An 18,936-nucleotide genomic window follows, 5' to 3' on the forward strand; every position below is an offset into this window, starting at 1 on the left:
ATAGGGTGAGAAATCAAAAGAAATCAAAAGAAATCAAAACTTATGCGTTTGGATAAAAAAAATACTAGAAAAATTACTGGTTTTCTTAAATACTATAATATTTATCACTCAATTTTACAATAATTTCCAAATTGTTATAGTTCAATATGCAATCATCTTAAAATTGAATAAATTAACATAAAGATAAATCAATTTGTAAAAAAATCGCATTATTATAATACAGTAGTAAATTAAGCCTCTCTAGGCATAAGTATGGATTAAGCACAAGCAAAATAAGCAACGAAATTTGTATATAGATTGCTCATTTGCAGACATAGTTGTCTCAAGTTGAGATTCACAGCCTGAGTGACAAAATTGTACTATACAATTATCAAGTTATGTTTACAACACAACACAGCCTGAGTGACAAAATAAGAGAAAAATATAACCTGTTTTTTTTTTGGTTGAATGATTCCTGAACAGCCTTCACATAAATCCACATATGCGGTCGCCTACTCGTCCAAAAAGCACAAATTCAGCTTCCAGAAGTTGCATCCGCTGCACCTACAGCGGAAACAGCCACCTGCATTTGGTACAGTATCGGCCTCCTCTACCGACGGTAGGTGAGGTCGACTTTGTGGTCAAACCAGAGCGCTTTGGTTGGTTCAAGGCATGGCAATGTGGGCAGTAGCATGTAACATATGGATACTCTTCTCTCCTTGCCAGACCTAAAAATATGTAAAGCAAAAGAATGTGCATCGTTTAATCACACGTTAAATTCAATCTAGATGCTAGAGACGTTGAACGAGAGAAGTAGTCGCTGTTTACCGTTGTGCATGTGGCAGTTTCCACATATTAGCGCGTACGACTGTGCTAGATCCTCTCCCACGAGTAAAGCAGCAAATCGAGCTATCCATCCCCCATCGTTCGTTGGACCTCTTTGGGCGTGATGCTCTACAACCATCTGATGTGTAATTGCATTTTTTGTACTGGTGTTTGTACGCGATGGTTTCCTGTTTCGTAGCCCATTAGTTCTTCCGCCAGCGCTATGGTAGCAGCGGCCTTGGCAGCCGGATCAGTGTCGTACCTCTGCATCGAGTAATTTGTATACATATTTAGTAAGGGAATAGGAGGAGTATAGTGTCAGCATACCTGTATCAGCTGTTGAGTAGTATAGTAATTTGTTCTCTCTTTCAGTTCATCTAATTTTGCTTGCCTCTCCGCTCGAAGCTTTTCAACCGTCTTCTTGTCTTTCTGATCAACTGTAAGATGTATCAGTACAGTTGGTTCCGAAGGGGCAGAGTTGCAAGAATAATTCAGTACAGTAAACAGTTATATAAATGGTAAATCTTTAAAAGCCAATTCCGGCAAATAGCTAAACTATAATGACAGGGATCTATCTGATCATGACTGATACGGATAGCGGGTGGAAAGTTTACAAGCGAGGAAAAAGGGAAATTGTTTGGCCAGAAGAATCCGTCAACGGGAGAGAATCCTAACGGATGGAGAAGAATCAGGGAGGCGTTTGTTTGGCCAAACATAAAGGAGAATCATAACTGATGGAGAATAATCAGGGAGGAGCAAATCTCGGCATTTGTAATTCAATTCCTATCTTTTAGCAGTTATTATTATATTGTTATTTCCTAGTTTAGTGTTTGGAATCGTCTATTTATAGGGAGATACATAGATGATACAATCATCTTTGGGGAGATCAAGCATAGGACGATTTATATCGTTAGGCCTCCTGCGTGAGGAATTCAGTTGTCATTTCTTATTGTTCTTTCATTCCAAATTCAATAAAGCCGAGTTCCATTCCCACAAACTTTGAGAGTCTCTTTGCGACGTTTTATCAAACAAGTGGCGTGTGAGTTTACGAGTGTCATTTCGTCGAGCATATCCCGTGCTCGCATCGGATCGGCGGTTTTATCTCCTAACAATTGGTGCGGTGAACGATGGTTAGCTCCAGGGGCGATTCACTCCTTGACGGTTTGGAGAAGACTACCGATGCACTCAACGCCCAGTTCCAGCAGACGGATGAAAGGGTCTCGGCGTTGGAGTCAAAACTCGACTCCCTGATCGGAGAAGTGCGAGCAGGCTTCGCGTCCCTCAATCACGGCTCCAAGAAGCCACCAGAGGACGACGTCTCCTCTGAAAATCGCGAATCCAACTCAGTGTCAACCGACAATCACCCAACCTCACCTATGCCGACGTTTGATGGCTCTGAAGCCCTCGCGTGGCTGGCAAGGGCGGAGCAGTATTTTTTGATCTCGGAAACTGCGCCTGAAAAACGGGTGGGCATGGCCATGGTAGCCTTGGCAGGCGCGGCCCTTCCTTGGCACCAGCTGCTGCGGAAACGGGTTCTGGATCTCTCCTGGGCCCGGTTCGCAAGGGAGTTAATGAAGCGCTTCGGGGGAAACGGAGCCTTGGATGAATATGAGGCTTTTGCAGCCGTGCGGCACACGGGTTCCCTCGCTGGTTATGTGGCAGCCTTTGAAGCTCGACTCGCGCAAGTACCGGATATAGCGAGCCACCAATATGTGGGGTTTTTTATGGCAGCCCTCCGTCCTGAAGTCCGCCTCCAGATGAAGGCCGCCAAAATCACGTCCTACGAGGACGCCGTCGAACTAGCCTTGGACATCGATATGATGGCGTCGCAGCAACCTCCGCGATCAGCCTCTGCCCCTTCCCACAGTGCACCAGCCACCTACTCAGGACAGCAACGACGCGCGGGGTATTCAAACTCCCCTTCTCAGTTCTCTTCCACGGGATCCTCCCGCCCAGCGTCCACACGCTTCCGAAATATGTCCTCAGAAGAATATAAGAAGCACCTTGCCGCCGGCACTTGTTTCAAATGTGGGCTGAAGTTCAGTCCCACGCATCGGTGCCCCCTAAGACTCTAAACGTTCTTGTCTGTGAGGATGACGAGCCTGTGTTCGAGGAGCCGGATTCAGACGACCTCCCTGATCAGCATTCCAGGGTAGAGCTGCAACTCTCGGAGCTGTCGTCCAACGGCCTCGATACTTCCTATACTTTGAAACTATTCGGAACGATAGGCACGCACGAGGTAAAGGTTATGGTGGACAGCGGTGCGAGCCACTGTTTTATTTCGGATCAGCTCGCCAGTTTACTACAGCTACAGATTACTCCGACGACTCTGTATTCCGTCATGCTCGGTGACGGGTCAAAAGTTCACGCAGCAGGGATATGCCACGCCGTACCACTGCAACTCACCTCCGAGGTATTCCAGCTATCATGCTATGTTTTCCCTCTGCGCAACATTGATGTCATTTTAGGGGTCTCTTGGCTTGCGTCTTTGGGCGACGTCACGGCCAACTGGCAGCACTTATCTATGGTTTTCTCTGTCAACGGCCGTCCCATCACTATTCGAGGCGATCCGTCTCTAACCCGACGCGCCTGTTCGTCGCACGTCCTCCACTCCCTCGAGGACGGCGACGCTTGTTGGGTCCTCCGAGCCATGAATGGGGAAACGGCAGTCGACTCATTTGGGTTACCCAACTCCTTACCTACAGCAGCCAGAACACAACTGCTTGACTTGGTGGCCGCCTTCCCAACTGTCACGCACCCGACGACTAGCCTGCCACCCACTCGCCGCACGGACCATCACATCCCCCTGATTCCCAGCTCGGACCCGGTTTCGGTTCGGCCATACCGTTACAATCATTTGCAGAAAGACGAGATGGAGCGTCTAGTAGCTGAAATGCTAGCTTCAGGAGTCATCCAGCCGAGCACAAGCCCTTACTCCAGCCCCGTCCTCCTCATCCGCAAGAAAGACGGATCTTGGCGATTTTGTGTGGATTATAGGGAGCTTAATAAGCGCACCATCCCTGATAAATACCCTATTCCCGTCATCCAGGAGCTCCTGGACGAGTTACACGGCGCGAGGTGGTTCAGCAAACTTGATTTGAAAGCAGGATACCATCAAATCCGGGTGGCTGCGTCGGACGTCCACAAAACAGCGTTTCGCACCCACTCAGGCCATTACGAGTTTCTCGTCATGCCGTTTGGTCTCACCAACGCCCCGACTACATTCCAGAGTTTGATGAACGACATTTTTCGGCCTTTTCTTCGCAAATTCGTCCTGGTTTTCTTTGACGACATCCTGGTGTATAGCACTACTTGGGAGGCACATGTCCGCCACCTTCAGCAGGTTTTCCAATCTTTACAGGAGCATTCCCTCGTTGTTAATCCCAAAAAATGCTTGTTGGGACAATCGAGCGTCGAATACCTCGGGCACATTATGTCCTACGACGGGGTTCGAATGGACCCAGCCAAGATTTCGGCGGTATTGCGCTGGCCAACCCCACGATCGCTTAAGGGGGTGCGGGGTTTTCTTGGCCTAACGGGCTACTACCGCCGTTTTATAAAAGATTACGGGAAGATCGCGGCACCGCTGACCGCCCTGCTGAAGAAGCCGCTGCTGCCACCCCCGAAAGCGGCTTGGCTCTGGCCGGCTGAAGCGGAGGCAGCTTTCACAGCGCTAAAGAAGGCCTTGACATCAGCTCCTCTACTCCGGATGCCCGACTTCGCTAAGGAGTTCGTGATCGAATGCGACGCGTCTGGTCGGGGTTTGGGTGCGGTCCTCATGCAAGAGAAACAACCGGTGGCATATTTTAGCAAACCGTTATCCCCTCGTTGGCTCGCGAAATCCGCCTATGAGAAAGAGTTAATGGCCCTGGTCCTAGCAATTCACCATTGGCGACCCTACTTACTTGGCCGCCACTTTATAGTCCGAACTGACCAGCGGAGCTTGCGGCAGCTCCTGGCCCACCCCCTCTCCACTCCAGCGCAGCAGAATTGGGCTGCAAAGTTACTTGGTTATGAATTCACCATAATCTATAAGGAGGGAAGGCTAAATAGAGCGGCGGATGCTCTTTCGAGAAGGGACGAAGACGGTTTGGAATTGTCGGCAATTTCAATTCCCACTTGGCCAGAATGGTCCACCGTTCAGACATCGCTCGAGTCGGACCCGATGTAGGCAAAAATCAGATCTGAGTTAGCGGGGGGAAACACATCAGCCCCCCACTATGAATTAATTCACGGCACCCTTTTCTATAAAGGCCGCATCGTGATTCCTTCGTATTCTCCGTGGATACAGAAATTGTTGGCGGAATTCCATCTCACGCCAAGCGGGGGCCATGCCGGAGCATATCGAACCTATCGGCGTCTCGCAACGAACGTTTATTGGCCAGGTATGATGAAACACGTAACTACTTTTGTCGCAGCCTGCTCTACGTGCCAAAGGAACAAGACAGAAACTAAGTCCCCGGCTGGTCTTTTGAGCCCGTTACAGAATTTGGGAGGATATTTGGGAGGATATTAGTATGGATTTTATCTCAGGACTTCCCAAGGCAGGCGGTTTTGATTGCATATTTGTGGTTGTCGATCGGCTATCCAAATACGCCCATTTCATCAGCCTTAAGCACCCCTTCTCTGCGAAGCAGGTGGCCGACGTTTTCACCAGCAAAGTCGTACGTCTCCATGGTATTCCGCGTTCCATTGTCTCGGACTGAGACCCATTATTTCTCAGCTCGTTCTGGCGGGAGCTGTTCCGCGCGACTGGAACCAAGCTGAGAATGAGCTCAGCTTATCATCCCGAAACGGATGGCCAAACCGAGGTCTTGAACCGCTGCCTTCAGACATACCTCCGTTGTTTCTCATCTGACCGGCCCAAGCAGTGGCATAAATGGCTCGCGTGGGCCGAGTATTGCTATAACACAAGTACCCATTCGGCCTCTGGCACATCTCCTTTCAAGGTAGTCTATGGGCGGCCTCCACCAACTATCCACACTTTCCTTCCCGGTGAGATCAGATCGCAGGCCACCATCGACACTCTCCGGTCAAGGGACGACGCATTGGATATGCTTCGTCATCACCTCCTTCGTGCCCAAAGCAGGATGGCCAGCGCTGCGAACAAACGGCGTCGCGACGTGGAGTACAGCGTGGGTGACTTGGTGTTCCTCAAATTTCGCCCACACAGGCAAAACACCTTGTTCGCAGCCACCAACCGGAAGTTAGCCCCTCGTTTCTTTGGTCCGTTTCGCGTCGAGGCGCGGATTGGGAAGACGGCATACCGCCTGAAACTGCCAGCCGAGTCGCGCATTCACCCAGTGTTCCACGTCTCCCTATTGAAGAAGGCCATTGGTTCCGACGAGGCTGAAGCTACCTTACCCGACGAGCTGGTCCATGCCAACCCCCCCTTTTTACCATAAGCGGTGTTGGATCGCCGCTCCATTTCTCGCGAAGGAAGGACAGTGGAGCAAGTGTTGATCAAGTGGGACGGAATGGAAAAAGAGGACGCCTCTTGAATGGACGTTGCCGATGTCAAGGGCCAATTTCCTTATTTCAGCCTTGCGGACAAGGCTGTTTTGGCGGGTGAGGCAGTTGATACGGATAGCGGGTGGAAAGTTTACAAGCGAGGAAAAAGGGAAATTGTTTGGCCAGAAGTATCCGTCAACGGGAGAGAATCCTAACGGATGGAGAAGAATCAGGGATGGAGAAGAATCAGGGAGGCGTTTGTATGGCCAAACATAAAGGAGAATCATAACTGATGGAGAATAATCAGGGAGGAGCAAATCTCGGCATTTGTAATTCAATTCCTATCTTTTAGCAGTTATTATTATATTGTTATTTCCTAGTTTAGTGTTTGGAATCGTCTATTCATAGGGAGATACATAGATGATACAATCATCTTTGGGGAGATCAAACATAGGACGATTTATATCGTTAGGCCTCCTGCATGAGGAATTCAGTTGTCATTTCTTATTGTTCTTTCATTCCAAATTCAATAAAGCCGAGTTCCATTCCCACAAACTTTGAGAGTCTCTTTGCGACGTTTTATCAAACAAGTGGCGTGTGAGTTTACGAGTGTCATTTCGTCGAGCATATCCCGTGCTCGCATCGGATCGGCGGTTTTATCTCCTAACAATGACACATTTAGAGAAATCAGGGATAGAATGCTTCCATTTTATTTCTAACAAAGCATATATGCACGCAAGCAAACACAGAGAGAGCGAGCGAGAAAGAGAGTGTGCCGGGAGAACAAAGAGCAGTAAAATGCTTGCTTACACATCCTTGTGAAGCTTCTAAGTGTGAAGTATAGATAATGCCGGCAGCAGAAACACTGGGAAGACTCGCAACGCTCTCATTTTCCAGTCCGAGCCTAAAGCTCTAGTGGTCATGATAGCATAGCCTAATGCCATCGTCTGAGAAAGCGCATACGAGATACATACTAACAGAGTCATATCGAAATCCATTTGTTACGAGTGGTACCAACAAATTGATAAACATGTCATACGAAATAGCCATCAACTAGCAAACAATTTACCTCAAGAAGAAGTGAGAATAGTATGAGGTGCCTAGCCATTCGAACGTCTCGTGATCCTTGAAAGAATAGAGGCCTCTTCTTTGGATATATGTATTGCCCCGTCTAATCTAAATATCGCACCCCATAATCTTGACAACACCCCTTTTCGTTTTTATCTCAGTCGATGCGGTAGACTCTTTAACATCGTCCTTAGAGTCTGCAGCCATCCCCTGCTACATGGAGGATCAGAATTTAAACTTTCAAGTCACTTTTCACCATCTTATGTTTCCGAAATACAAGGATTACTATACAAAGAAGACATTCCATATTACAGCCACCATATATTTTCCACAAATAATTCAGGACACGATTACTAAGGCCCCCTTCTTGGTATGACAGAATGGAATGTGATTCGTACTTTCATTCTAATGAAGGATGAAATGGAATGAAAATGCAAAGAGTATGTCATTCCATTCTTATCTTCATTGAATTTCCTGTCTTATTTCATTTCAACAATCATCATTGTTGCATCTCAAAACAAACATTTTTGGGATTGTATTTCTTAATGTCATTTCCTTATTAATTTATGTTGTGATTCTTTTCTACATTTGTTTTCTGTTTGGAGTTCAAAATTCTAAACTTGATTGTTAGAGAATCATATCTGCTTAATCTTTCAGGTGTTTGAATGTCAAAAAAACCATGCTTCTCCATTTGTATCAAAAGATTTTCAGAATCAAAAGATGACAGTATGATTGAAAAAAAGCAGACTGCAAATGGAAGGTGAAGTATGCATCTGTGTAAAAATTGGTAATTTCTCACATCAGAAATCTACCTCTAAACGCATATCACATCAGTATGAATCAAAAGTACAACTTCCAACTCTTATCAGGTAGGATCTATCTTTGCATCCACCAATTAAGCTACCCAAACTCAGAGAACACAGGGAAAAAAATACTTATTTGCTGAATTTGAACTATACATATGTTACAAATCCCTTTTTCCAAGGATTGTCAAACCTACCTGCTAACGTAACTGAGAGGAGGAAGGCGGGGGGCTTCGACAACCAATCAAAAACAAATACAACCAATCAACAGCTTCCGTTCAACGTCAGTTATGAAATCTGATTCCTCTGTGATGTCTCAACTTGGCAAGAGCGTCTTGAGTTTTACCACGCTTTATATCGACGTAAATAGCAGTAAGAATAGCTTGGGAACTATTCGGTATATCAGAAAACGCGTTGGTTAGAAATCGTTCAGCCTGCTCAAAGTCTCCCTGCAGTGCAAAGTGGGCAGCAAAATTTGCACAGAACAGCCCCCTAGCTTCCTCGGGGCTGGAAAACACCAAGGCTCGGGATTCATCTCCTGTTGAAAGAGCACTAGAAACAGCTATCGTGCCACCATGCGACTCATCAGTGTCGGCCACTTTTTCCACTGTCCACTTCTCGCAGTCCTCTTGGGAATATGGAAGCTTAATATTGTTACCGTCGGGCATGTACATCGCCAAATGCTCAGCAGCTTCTTTTGGCCTACTTAACAGGCATAATGCCTCTGCAGCATACACGGTGCCTAAAAATATGTACATCTTTGAGCAGTCAGGAAGTTTTAGTAGGGAACTTGCAGTTGAAAGAGCTTTTGAGGGATCTCCTAGTCCCAACTCTACAAATGCTAAATCAGCAAGCACGGCTTGTCTTATCATCAGTTTCTCCTTCAAGCAAATATGTTTGTAATCAAGAATGCAGTTATCCAATGTGCCACCCAGATTTTTTCCACCTGTGTGCGCTTTTACTTTACCATTGGCATTAGCTGGACTTGAGCTAGAAGCTACAGTAGGTGCTTTGGGATCACCACCAGTGGCATTCTTGACATTTGAACTCGGCAATAGTGGTGCTTCTCCCGACTCATTTTCCTCGGAACCGGGGGTCTTGGCAGCCCTGAAATAATTTTTGTCCGAAGAGTCTAATAGGAACAAAGCATTTACAAGGGACTGCCAGGCAAGAGACATCGAGAGATCAGGATGTTTTGCATCAAATGAAATTGAACTATCACCAACATATCTTCCCTGACCATTGGATGAACCATATCTTAGAGCAAGCTGTCTCCATTTCCCCCTGCCAATGACATTGGCTTCGATCTCAGAAATCACAGTTGCTGCGGATGATTTTATTAATCCCTTGTCTAGGGCCATCAAACAGCACTCGGCCATTCTTAACCATAGAAGAGGTCTGTTATAAAAGATGAGGCTGGCCTTTTGAAAGCAGCGAGCTGCATGAAAGGGTCTGCCACGGGCTAATGCTTGAACACCACAATTATACATAATCAGGAGGGATTTATCCTGAGACAAAGTTAGAAGTTTTGGAGGCTTCTCTTTCAGTGCAGCTGAGCTATTACTTAAGGCTTTGGAAAAAAATACTCCTGATGTATGATGCTTACCAAGCCGATAATAGATGCAGCCAAGATCATTGTAGTACATGCTAGAGAATCCCATCTCAATGCTGTTAGTTGATGCCATCAAAAGCTTAATTGCTTTGCGGTGGTTTCCACAAACATATTCAAGTTGTGACTTTAGGTAGAGAGCCAGGGGATAATCTTTGCCACGAATCAGATTCATAGCTATCTTCACCTCACGTTTGGCTGCTTTCAGGTTCCTGGTGAGAAGCAGAAAGCGAACCTTGTAAAGATGTAACCTAAGCTTTAAATCAGCAGTTGATATCAAACCCTCTGGTTGGATTCTTTGAAGATCATTAGCAGAGACAATGCCAGGTCTTTGAAGATTCTGTCCACTTATGTCAAGAGAAGATAGTAACTGCCAATGTTCATCTTCAAGTGCTTCCTCCGATAATGTTCTAGTCAAGGAATTATCTGAAGTAGAATCAGGGTGAGAACCATCTTGAAGGGTCGAATTGTTGGAAAATGATGTAGATTTCGAAACTAATAGAGGTTGTTGGTGTGCCAAGGATCCATTATCTACTTGATTGCCCACACTACTAACATAAACCTTCTCCATGTAGCTTATCACATCCTGAAACAAACAAAAAAATCATACTTACTCACTATCAAGTGGCATAATTGAGCAACAGCAGAGACAGATCAACCAAGGAGAAAAAATTGCTATCTATAAAGGTAGATACTGGTATCAATACCAAAAGAATTACTCCCTCCGTCCCAGCTAAGATGACACATTCCGTAGTCAGCAGAAGTTGTTGGTTAATGTGTTTGATTGAAGAGAGAAAAGGTGGGGTGCAAGTATTAAATGGAGACAAAAAGAGAGTTGAGTATTTTAATGGGAGAGAGAAAAAGCGGTTGGGTTAATTAATTGGAGAAATAATGTTGCTTTATTGTTTCCAAAAATATAAATGTGTCTTCTTATTTGGGACAAATTGAAAAGGAAAGTGTGTCATCTTAGCTGGGTCGGAGCGAATAATATTATGTTGGGAACTAACAAATCTAGAGGCAGGGCTTACAGCACACTGATAATAGATATTTACACAAAAAAGTAACTTAAATTAGAGGCTTATCCATACACTACGTAGTAGCAGCTTAGCCAAATGAAAATGATCAAACCATGCAGTTTCAACTTGTCACATATTAATATAAAGAATCTCCAACTGGTAATAAAGCCAGTAGCTCATAAGAAGTTCCTTTGCCATTAAGCATCATTCAATCACAATGTAAGTATTCCTAAACATCAGGGAAGGATGAAAGAATACAAAATGCACAGAAAGGGAATGGACAACCTTATCACCAGAGAACTACAAATTTACATTAAGCCACCTAACTCTACCTACAACAATCAATTGATTATAGCTTCTCGCCTTCTCCTAAATGCAGTACAATCTGTTCAGTGTCTTTGATCCATGATTAGAAGTTTCAAAACAACTGAAGAATTACAGCAAGAAACTTCAAAGCTAGAAACATGATAATATAAGAGATCCAAATTGCTAGATGACAGCTGTAAGAAAAAAGGCAAGCATCTTTCCATTTCAGTCATATTGTGACTTCAGAGCCATTTAAACAATTTTCATGCCATCTACAGAGAGAATTTATCCTAAAATTATATCATTTCAGATTTACCAACAATACACGAAAAACATTTGCATAACCACTTCTCTGATCGTTCTACCACAATCTACAGTCTCCAAGAACAATGTCCTGGAAAAAGATGGTATAAAACAAATCCTATTGTTATTTCAAGGTGAAAGAAACAACTAAAAAGAACCATGCACAACACAGATACACCAACTTTTATAGGAAAATCGCAGCTTATCAAATGCAGAAAGCATATATTCCAACAGTAATTTTTGTTTTAATAGAGCAAGAACTCGCTAATAGAAACTATTCTACTTCAAAGGCATATTAGGGTTGCTTGGGGTGGGCAACAAGAACAGCCCTATTTAAGAGACTTTAGTTTATGCGACCTTGTAAATTCTGGTGTTTAATAGTAATGGTCTAACAGCCCTCACTACAAGTTTTAGGGTTGAAGTAAATTCCTTTAACATTAATCTTTTCTAGAAAAGGTTAGGTAAGCCAAGATTCAGATTGAAATGCCTAATCATTTTTACACCAGTATAGTTATATACGCACCAAAATCCAAATTAAAAGGAAACATTAATTAAGGAAGAGAAATATTTATTTTTACTCTTTCTTTGTATTTATACCTTTTTAAAAATCAAAGAACCCTCAGCAATAGAAGTATAGAACAAAACCGGTCGCTTAATCCCCCAGATAATTCTTCTTCTATTTCAACCTACCATTGTGCTTCCATAAATGGAGCGCTTTTTTTTTACATTCCCAGAAAGTGAGAGACGCATGAGCCCCATGCGTCTTTCAGTTTAATGAAACGAATGAGCTTCATGCGTCTTTACAGCTTCATGCATTTTTCATCTGCTTCTTCTTCCAATGCTTCAGAACTCAACTCCTGCTTCTATTCAAGTGGAAGTCGCATGAAGCTCATGATTTTCATTAAATTGAAAGGCATATGAGTGTCATGCATCTCTCACTTTCTGAGAAGCTTAAAGAAAAGTGTCCCATTTATAGAGCGCAATAGTAGAGTGGAATAGAAGAAGTATTATCTACTTAATCCCCTTAATACTTTTGTACCATTTGAAAAGAATACACATTTAATTCAACATAGAATGAACTTACGGCAGATCTTGATGCATTATGAGAAAGTAATGCGACGTCAAGCAGCAAAAGGCATATACAGAGAGCTGTCCCCTGCATGTGATAGCATAGAACTCAACCAGAAGAAAAGAAGGCATCAAGATATGAGATTAGTAATAAATTAAAGGTACTACCTCACGAATAGGTTCAATGGTCTGATACAAAGTGTCCAAATATGAGAATGATCTTGAAAATTCATGAAGATGGTACCAGATGACTGCCTGCAGTCAGATCCATGAATGGATATGTGAAGTTAAAGACAACCTGAACTTCAGGATCAAGAAAATGTCAAGATGAACATAGACATACTATGTTGTAAGTTTCCACTGAGGTATCAAATCCATCATTGTACAAAACAGGTGAAATAGGATGTCGGGGAGCACTATTTCCCTTGATGCTGGAAGTGTGTTCGCTTCCATTGTTGCTGGAAACCTCTAGGTGTTCTCCAGATGCACATGCAAGTTCTTCACTTTGTTCCTAAATTCAGGGAAAAACAAAATCAATTGGGGAAAAAAGAAGTAAAGCATAAAAACTCAAACATGTTAGGTAATTTATATCTCTACACAAGCTGTACAGAGTGGACCAAATAGTCCATAGTTATATAAAAAGATAGCAAGCTGTAAGAAGTCAAAGAAGAAGATGAAGAACTGTTTACACTTTACAGTGAGGCAAAATGCAAAGTATGCACCACAGGGCTTCATATAGAAGTTGTACCAAGTGATTTTGGTTAAATTAAGCATACATACAAAGGTTATCATAAACTGACATTTTATGCTTCTCTATGCAAAAGCTGACAACCTAAACACCGGTTACACTGCAAACATTAGTTTTCACATGCATATTTGTACATAAAACAAATGCATAGCATATTATATTTATACCATATATAGACAAGTGAAACACTAGTATTCCACTCCGAACGTAGCATGCATGAACTTGAACACCAGTATATATACCACACACTAGAGCACATAACATGAAGAACTGTATCACAACCACTAAATACTATCCCGGAGGTAAAAGATCAACAAATACATGCCCCACACATCCAGCATAGGAAGTCAGTTTGTCCAATTTGAAGTGAGTAGCATGCCTAACCAAACTTCTACAAGGTTGGGCAGAGGTGGCGTGGTGAGAGCATTTGTCGGAGGTCAAGAAACAGTACAGCAACTAGGCAAACATCTGATTTCTCTGTAGCACTACCACTGTTGTAAAAGATTTGAAAGGTGAAAAACCAGAAACTGCAAGGCATTTTACTCATGCAGGCTAATCATTTAATCTAAGTATCAAACTCTTGAATAAGTCTTTGAAACCCAAGATCGCGTGGTGCAGTAGTCATTTTGCTCTTTCAAATCTTATTCTCATGTTTCTTATGTGTGTTAACATCCCACCATACTAACTAACCTTTCATTGTACAAGTCACTTCACTATATGAAATTTCCACACCATAATCTGGTAGGAGTGAATCAAACCCACCTTACCAGCCAAAACGAAGTTGGTTTCTACTTTTTTTAACTGATGGCTATCAAAATATCTGTGAAACTGTGATTTTCATCCAATTAGAGCATCCATTACATTCACACTTAATTTAACAAAGACCTAAAGTTGAAGTGATTCCATGCACTATGAGGAAGAAGGCAGAGAGTGCCATTTAACACAAACCTTGATTTTTTCCAGTGCTTTAATAAGCCTTCTAGGATCTGAACATCCACTTTGTAAGCTCTCAGCAATGGCAATATTATGACGCACCTAAAATGAAATAACGCAATTAAAAATTCCATAACACAACAAAATAACTGCTCACTCAATATACCAACATGAAACACTTGGTTAAACTTCATTTCTTAATCAGTTAGCAAAAATGATCTAAAAAAATACAACTTCGAATGTGATTGACCTTTGGATCATCCTCCTTCTGCGGTAACTGATTCAAAACTCTCAAACAGTCGGCGAACATCCCACTCTGAAAGAGCACGGCAGCCTCCTTAGCAAGACCCTCTGCGGACGGTGATCCGTCTCTGGTATTCAATGTCACTGACGAAGAGGAGGAATCCATTGGCACGCAGATCGATGAACGAAACCCTAACCCTCAGCGTCAGCTACTGTAGAACTCGCATGCGAATCCGAATTTGAACATGAAATGAATCGGAGTTAGAAATTGCTAAACCCTAACGATAAATGCAGGCTTCTGGAAGGTATGAAAGATGAAGATATACATACACAAACACAATCATGTACGTTTATTATTTTATTGAGTTTGTATGCTGTATGTATATTTGTGGAGTGTTTTAGGGGTATTTTTTTTGGGTTTAAGAGTGGTGTTATTTTTTTTGGTTTGACCATAGATGTTTTCGGACCCGTGGAATTGGCCGAAAGCCTCTTAGTGGGTGGCATGGGTTGAATTCGTAACCTCAAGGTCATCACAATCCGTCATGTCAATTGTGCTACAACCCGTTAGTCAAAGACGGACCTATATGTAAAGAGGGAAGGTCTTTAGCCCCCGATGAATCCTTTTTTTTTTAACTTTATTATAAAATTTTAAAATTTATTTATATTTTGAACATATTAGTATATAAAAACCTTTAATAATAATTTAAATTACATGAATATTTATTTTTAAATAAAATTTTAAAAATTTAGCCCCTTCTAATGTCCATTTCTGTGTCCATCCCTTCAGTCGGTTGTAGAGTCTATTGAGTATGCATGGGTGGCGAAATGACATGCTTATATTTTAGGTGAACATCTTATGTTAGCATGTTCAATGCATTTTTATCATCTATTTTCATTTTTTTTTATATTTTTATCCCCTAATTCATCCATAAATCATCCATAGATACCTTATTCATAAAAAAAATTCACACCAAACTCTCCACCTTTGCATTCTCTGCCTAATTTTCTCTCCACATTTTCATTAACAATTTTCTCTCCACGTTCTCTCTCTTACTTTACCAAGGATGCATTAGTTCACGTGTCCTCCCAAATGTCCATATTTTTATTTCGTCGCATAAGACAATGCATTTTTTGTTAACCATGTGTATTAACGTATAATTGGTAAAAATAAGAGAGATAGAATGAAAATTTAATTAAGGTACTATCATTGGAGGTATGGGTCTCAACTCTCACTTCAATAGACATAGAAGAGTTTCAAAAATTAGAAAGTGCATACTTTTGTAAGACGGACTAATATATACTTTTGTGGGACGGGGGGTATATTATTTAGTGCTTCCAATCTGTGAATCCTAGGTTTCTGGTATATCTTTGCCTTCAATGAAAAAAAATACTCCCTCAGTCCCCAAAGAGTATGAACTCTGGGTTCGTCACGGGTTTTAATAAATAAGAGAAAAAGTAAGAGAGATGGGGAGAAATGGTAGTGGAAATAATGTTAGTGGAGAGTGGGGTACATATTATTATAATTGTATAAGTGTTAATGGTAATGATATAAGTTGTAAATAAAATGATGTGTAGGGGTAGTATGTTGTTTGAATTTTTTAAAATTAGAAAATTCATACTCATTAGAGACGGATGAAAAAGGAAATAGTTCATACTCTTTGAGGACGGAGGGATAAAATATTTGCTTTTACAGTAAAAGAGAGGAAAAAATAAAAATAATGTTATTTTCATATTAAAAATAAATATAAAATAATCCAAAAAAAAGTGTTTCATTTTTAATAGGACCGATGAAGTACTAAGTATGAGTTGGGATGATCCTTTACGCGTTATGGAATGACCTCTCAATATTCCTTGTTTTTTCTTTAGCAAATTACTATTCCCTCCGTCCCAGATAATTTGTCTCATTTTTCCATTTCAGTCCGCCCACATAATTTGTCTCATTTCACTTTTTACCATTTTTTGTAGTGGACCTCATATTCCACTAACTCATTTCTACTCACGTTTTATTATAAAAGTAATATAAAAAAGTAGGACTCACATCCCACTAACTTTTTCAACTCACTTTTCAAGAGTGAGTGAGAGATTTAATTATGCAATTTAAATTATTAGGATCGTAATTATTTACTTTTTTATTTTTTGAAAATTGTAATAGTACTTTAGGGTTTTTTTAATGCATTTTAGTATTAAGAAAATGTTTTTAGTAATTGAACTACTCTATTTAAATTGAATAATAAAATAAAAAATGAATAAAAATGTGTCTTAGCTAAGAGTATCATTAGGGATATTATGCTTAGCTAAGAGTAGGAAATAAAAAATTGATAAAGTAAGTAGGGATGTCAATGCAGCCCGCAACCCGTGGGCTGACCCGAATAACCCGCCAAATTTATAGGGTTAGGGTTGAAAATTTCTAGCCCGATAAAATTACAACCCGATTAGCCCGCACCCGATTAACCTGTAACCCGTTAGGGTCAGACCCGAAAACCCGATGGGCTGGCCCGAAAACCCGATAAAATTTCTATTGTTCTATTTGTTTGACTCCGAATTGGACAATTTCATTGATTATTTTTATAATATAGATAACTAAAAAAATAACATTCAATTTTATATTAAACATATAAATTATATATTAAATTTTTATTAATATAATAATAAATAAATAAATTAGAAACTTCTTATTCGTTAATAAATATTTAAATTTATAAACATGTTTTAAAACATGCTTTAAAATATTTAAATTTATGTTTTATTTTACACAAATCTCAAATATTAGTATTTGATCATGTTTGTGTTTGAGTTTAAGTATAAATCTCAAACTTATCATAACTAAATATTTATATTTTATAAATATAACTAATTTTCGTCATTATTTATTGGATTAATCGCATGTTAATTTTATCGGTAGCAACCCGATTAACCCGCTGGGCCAGCCCGAAACTCGAGCGTTTAGGGTTAGGGTTGAACTTTTATAACCCGAAAAAATCTCAACCCGATTAGCCCGCACCCGATTGGCCCGCAACCCGAGTAGGGTTGGCCCGAAACCCGGTGGGCCGGCCCGATTGACATCCCTAAAAGTAAGGCCAAGTCCACAACCGTGCTTTCAGCTAAGAGCACGGTTGTAGATGCTATCGCCCTATGTATTTGCTCATTACATAAAAATCATGATTTATAGTCGATTATTAAAAGGCAGCTCAATGAATTGAACTGAAGTTTTTTTTTTACATAAATAGCATCTACAATCAACAAATTATTGCCACAAATTAGCTATAGTATCATTGTGGACGATTAATATAAAAAGAGAGCTTATTTAATTTATAAACCTCATTATGTAAAGCTTTACACAATTAATGCTAAATAATACTACTAGAGTCCTTAACAATCAACCTTCTTTAAGAGTCAATGTAATCATTGGTCACGACAGACTTCTTTAATAGGCCACCCCTCTCTCCTGAGGCCATCCACAATAGGAATAGCCCAGCAATAGTCCAGCCATAGCCTAGCCACTGCCACATCATCAGCACTAAAAATCCTCCTGCCACATCATAAATAGCCCAGCCATAGCCTAACCACGTCATAAATAGCCCAACCACATCAATAGCCACATCACTAATAACAATTATATAAAATGACATAATTAACAATCACACAATATACGGAATTTAATTTACGAGACATATACGGGAAAAGTTTAATAATACTATTAAAATTTTAAAAAGTACAATAATTTAAAAAAAGTACATTAATTTTAAAAAAAATACATTAATAAAAAAGAGTGACAATTCACTCCTCGTCTCCGTCGTCGTCGCCTCCGTCGCTGTCGCCTCCGTCGCCACCATCGCCGCCGCCACCATCGCCGTCGCCTCCGCCGCCTACGCCGCTGCCGCCGCCACCGGTCTCCCTCCGTATAGCCTCCAACTCGTCCTGCAGGCTCATGAGCAAGGTTTGAAGCACGCTCTTCTCCACGGGATTCGTCGCCACCCGCCATTCGGCCATCGTCTTGATCAACTGAGCGCGCGTTTGGGCGCGAGCGAAGAATTTGAGCTCCTGGGTGGATTGGCCAAGGGGGGATGCCGACTGGACCTCCTGGGAAGCCCCGGCGTTCCCTCTCGCCGCCTGCAGAGCGCGCTTGCGCCCAATCGGGCGAGGTCGGCCACCGACCGAACGCGGCGTGGGGAACTCCTGCGTCGTCTCGGGGAGGTCGTGGGAATCTCCGCTGCTGCCGCTGTAATCGCCGGTGTAGTTCAGTCGTTGCTTCTTCGGCCAGCCAGAGTCGACACCTACTCGGAACTTCTCGGACTCGCTCAGTACAAGATAGCAGTTCCAGTAGGTGAAGTCCTTGTATAAACCCGTCAGTGGGAAGGCTTTCTCCGCTATTCTCCTGCAGTCATCCTCCGTTTGGCCACTGCTCATCATGCGGAGTGCGTTGGTGTACAAACCCGAAAATCGGGAGACCGCCGCCCTGATTCGGTTCCAGCCCTTCCGGCAATCCTCCCCGTTGCGGGGCCTCCCCTCGGGGCAAAATCTCTGGTAGGCTGCTGCTATCTTGCCCCACATGTTGACGATCCTTTGCTCGTTCGAAACGAGAGG

At 42.1% G+C, this 18,936-nt stretch overlaps 1 protein-coding gene and 1 pseudogene across 1 annotated transcript; both read right to left on the minus strand.

Annotated features, from left to right (window-relative positions):
* Positions 1 to 347: 347 nt before the first annotated feature.
* LOC121750831 lies at positions 348 to 7,566 on the minus strand (annotated as a pseudogene).
* A 505-nt stretch (positions 7,567 to 8,071) lies between these two features.
* LOC121752251 (CCR4-NOT transcription complex subunit 10-like) lies at positions 8,072 to 14,689 on the minus strand. Its single transcript, XM_042147224.1, has 6 exons — positions 14,360 to 14,689; positions 14,125 to 14,211; positions 12,772 to 12,939; positions 12,597 to 12,683; positions 12,445 to 12,516; positions 8,072 to 10,321 (listed from the first exon to the last, which is right to left on the minus strand). The coding sequence occupies exons 1-6, from the start codon at positions 14,516 to 14,518 to the stop codon at positions 8,411 to 8,413; spliced, it is 2,484 nt and encodes an 827-aa protein (XP_042003158.1). The 5' UTR covers positions 14,519 to 14,689; the 3' UTR covers positions 8,072 to 8,410.
* Positions 14,690 to 18,936: the final 4,247 nt, after the last annotated feature.

This window comes from Salvia splendens, chromosome 10, assembly GCF_004379255.2.
Source record: "Salvia splendens isolate huo1 chromosome 10, SspV2, whole genome shotgun sequence".
NCBI lineage: Eukaryota > Viridiplantae > Streptophyta > Magnoliopsida > Lamiales > Lamiaceae > Salvia > Salvia splendens.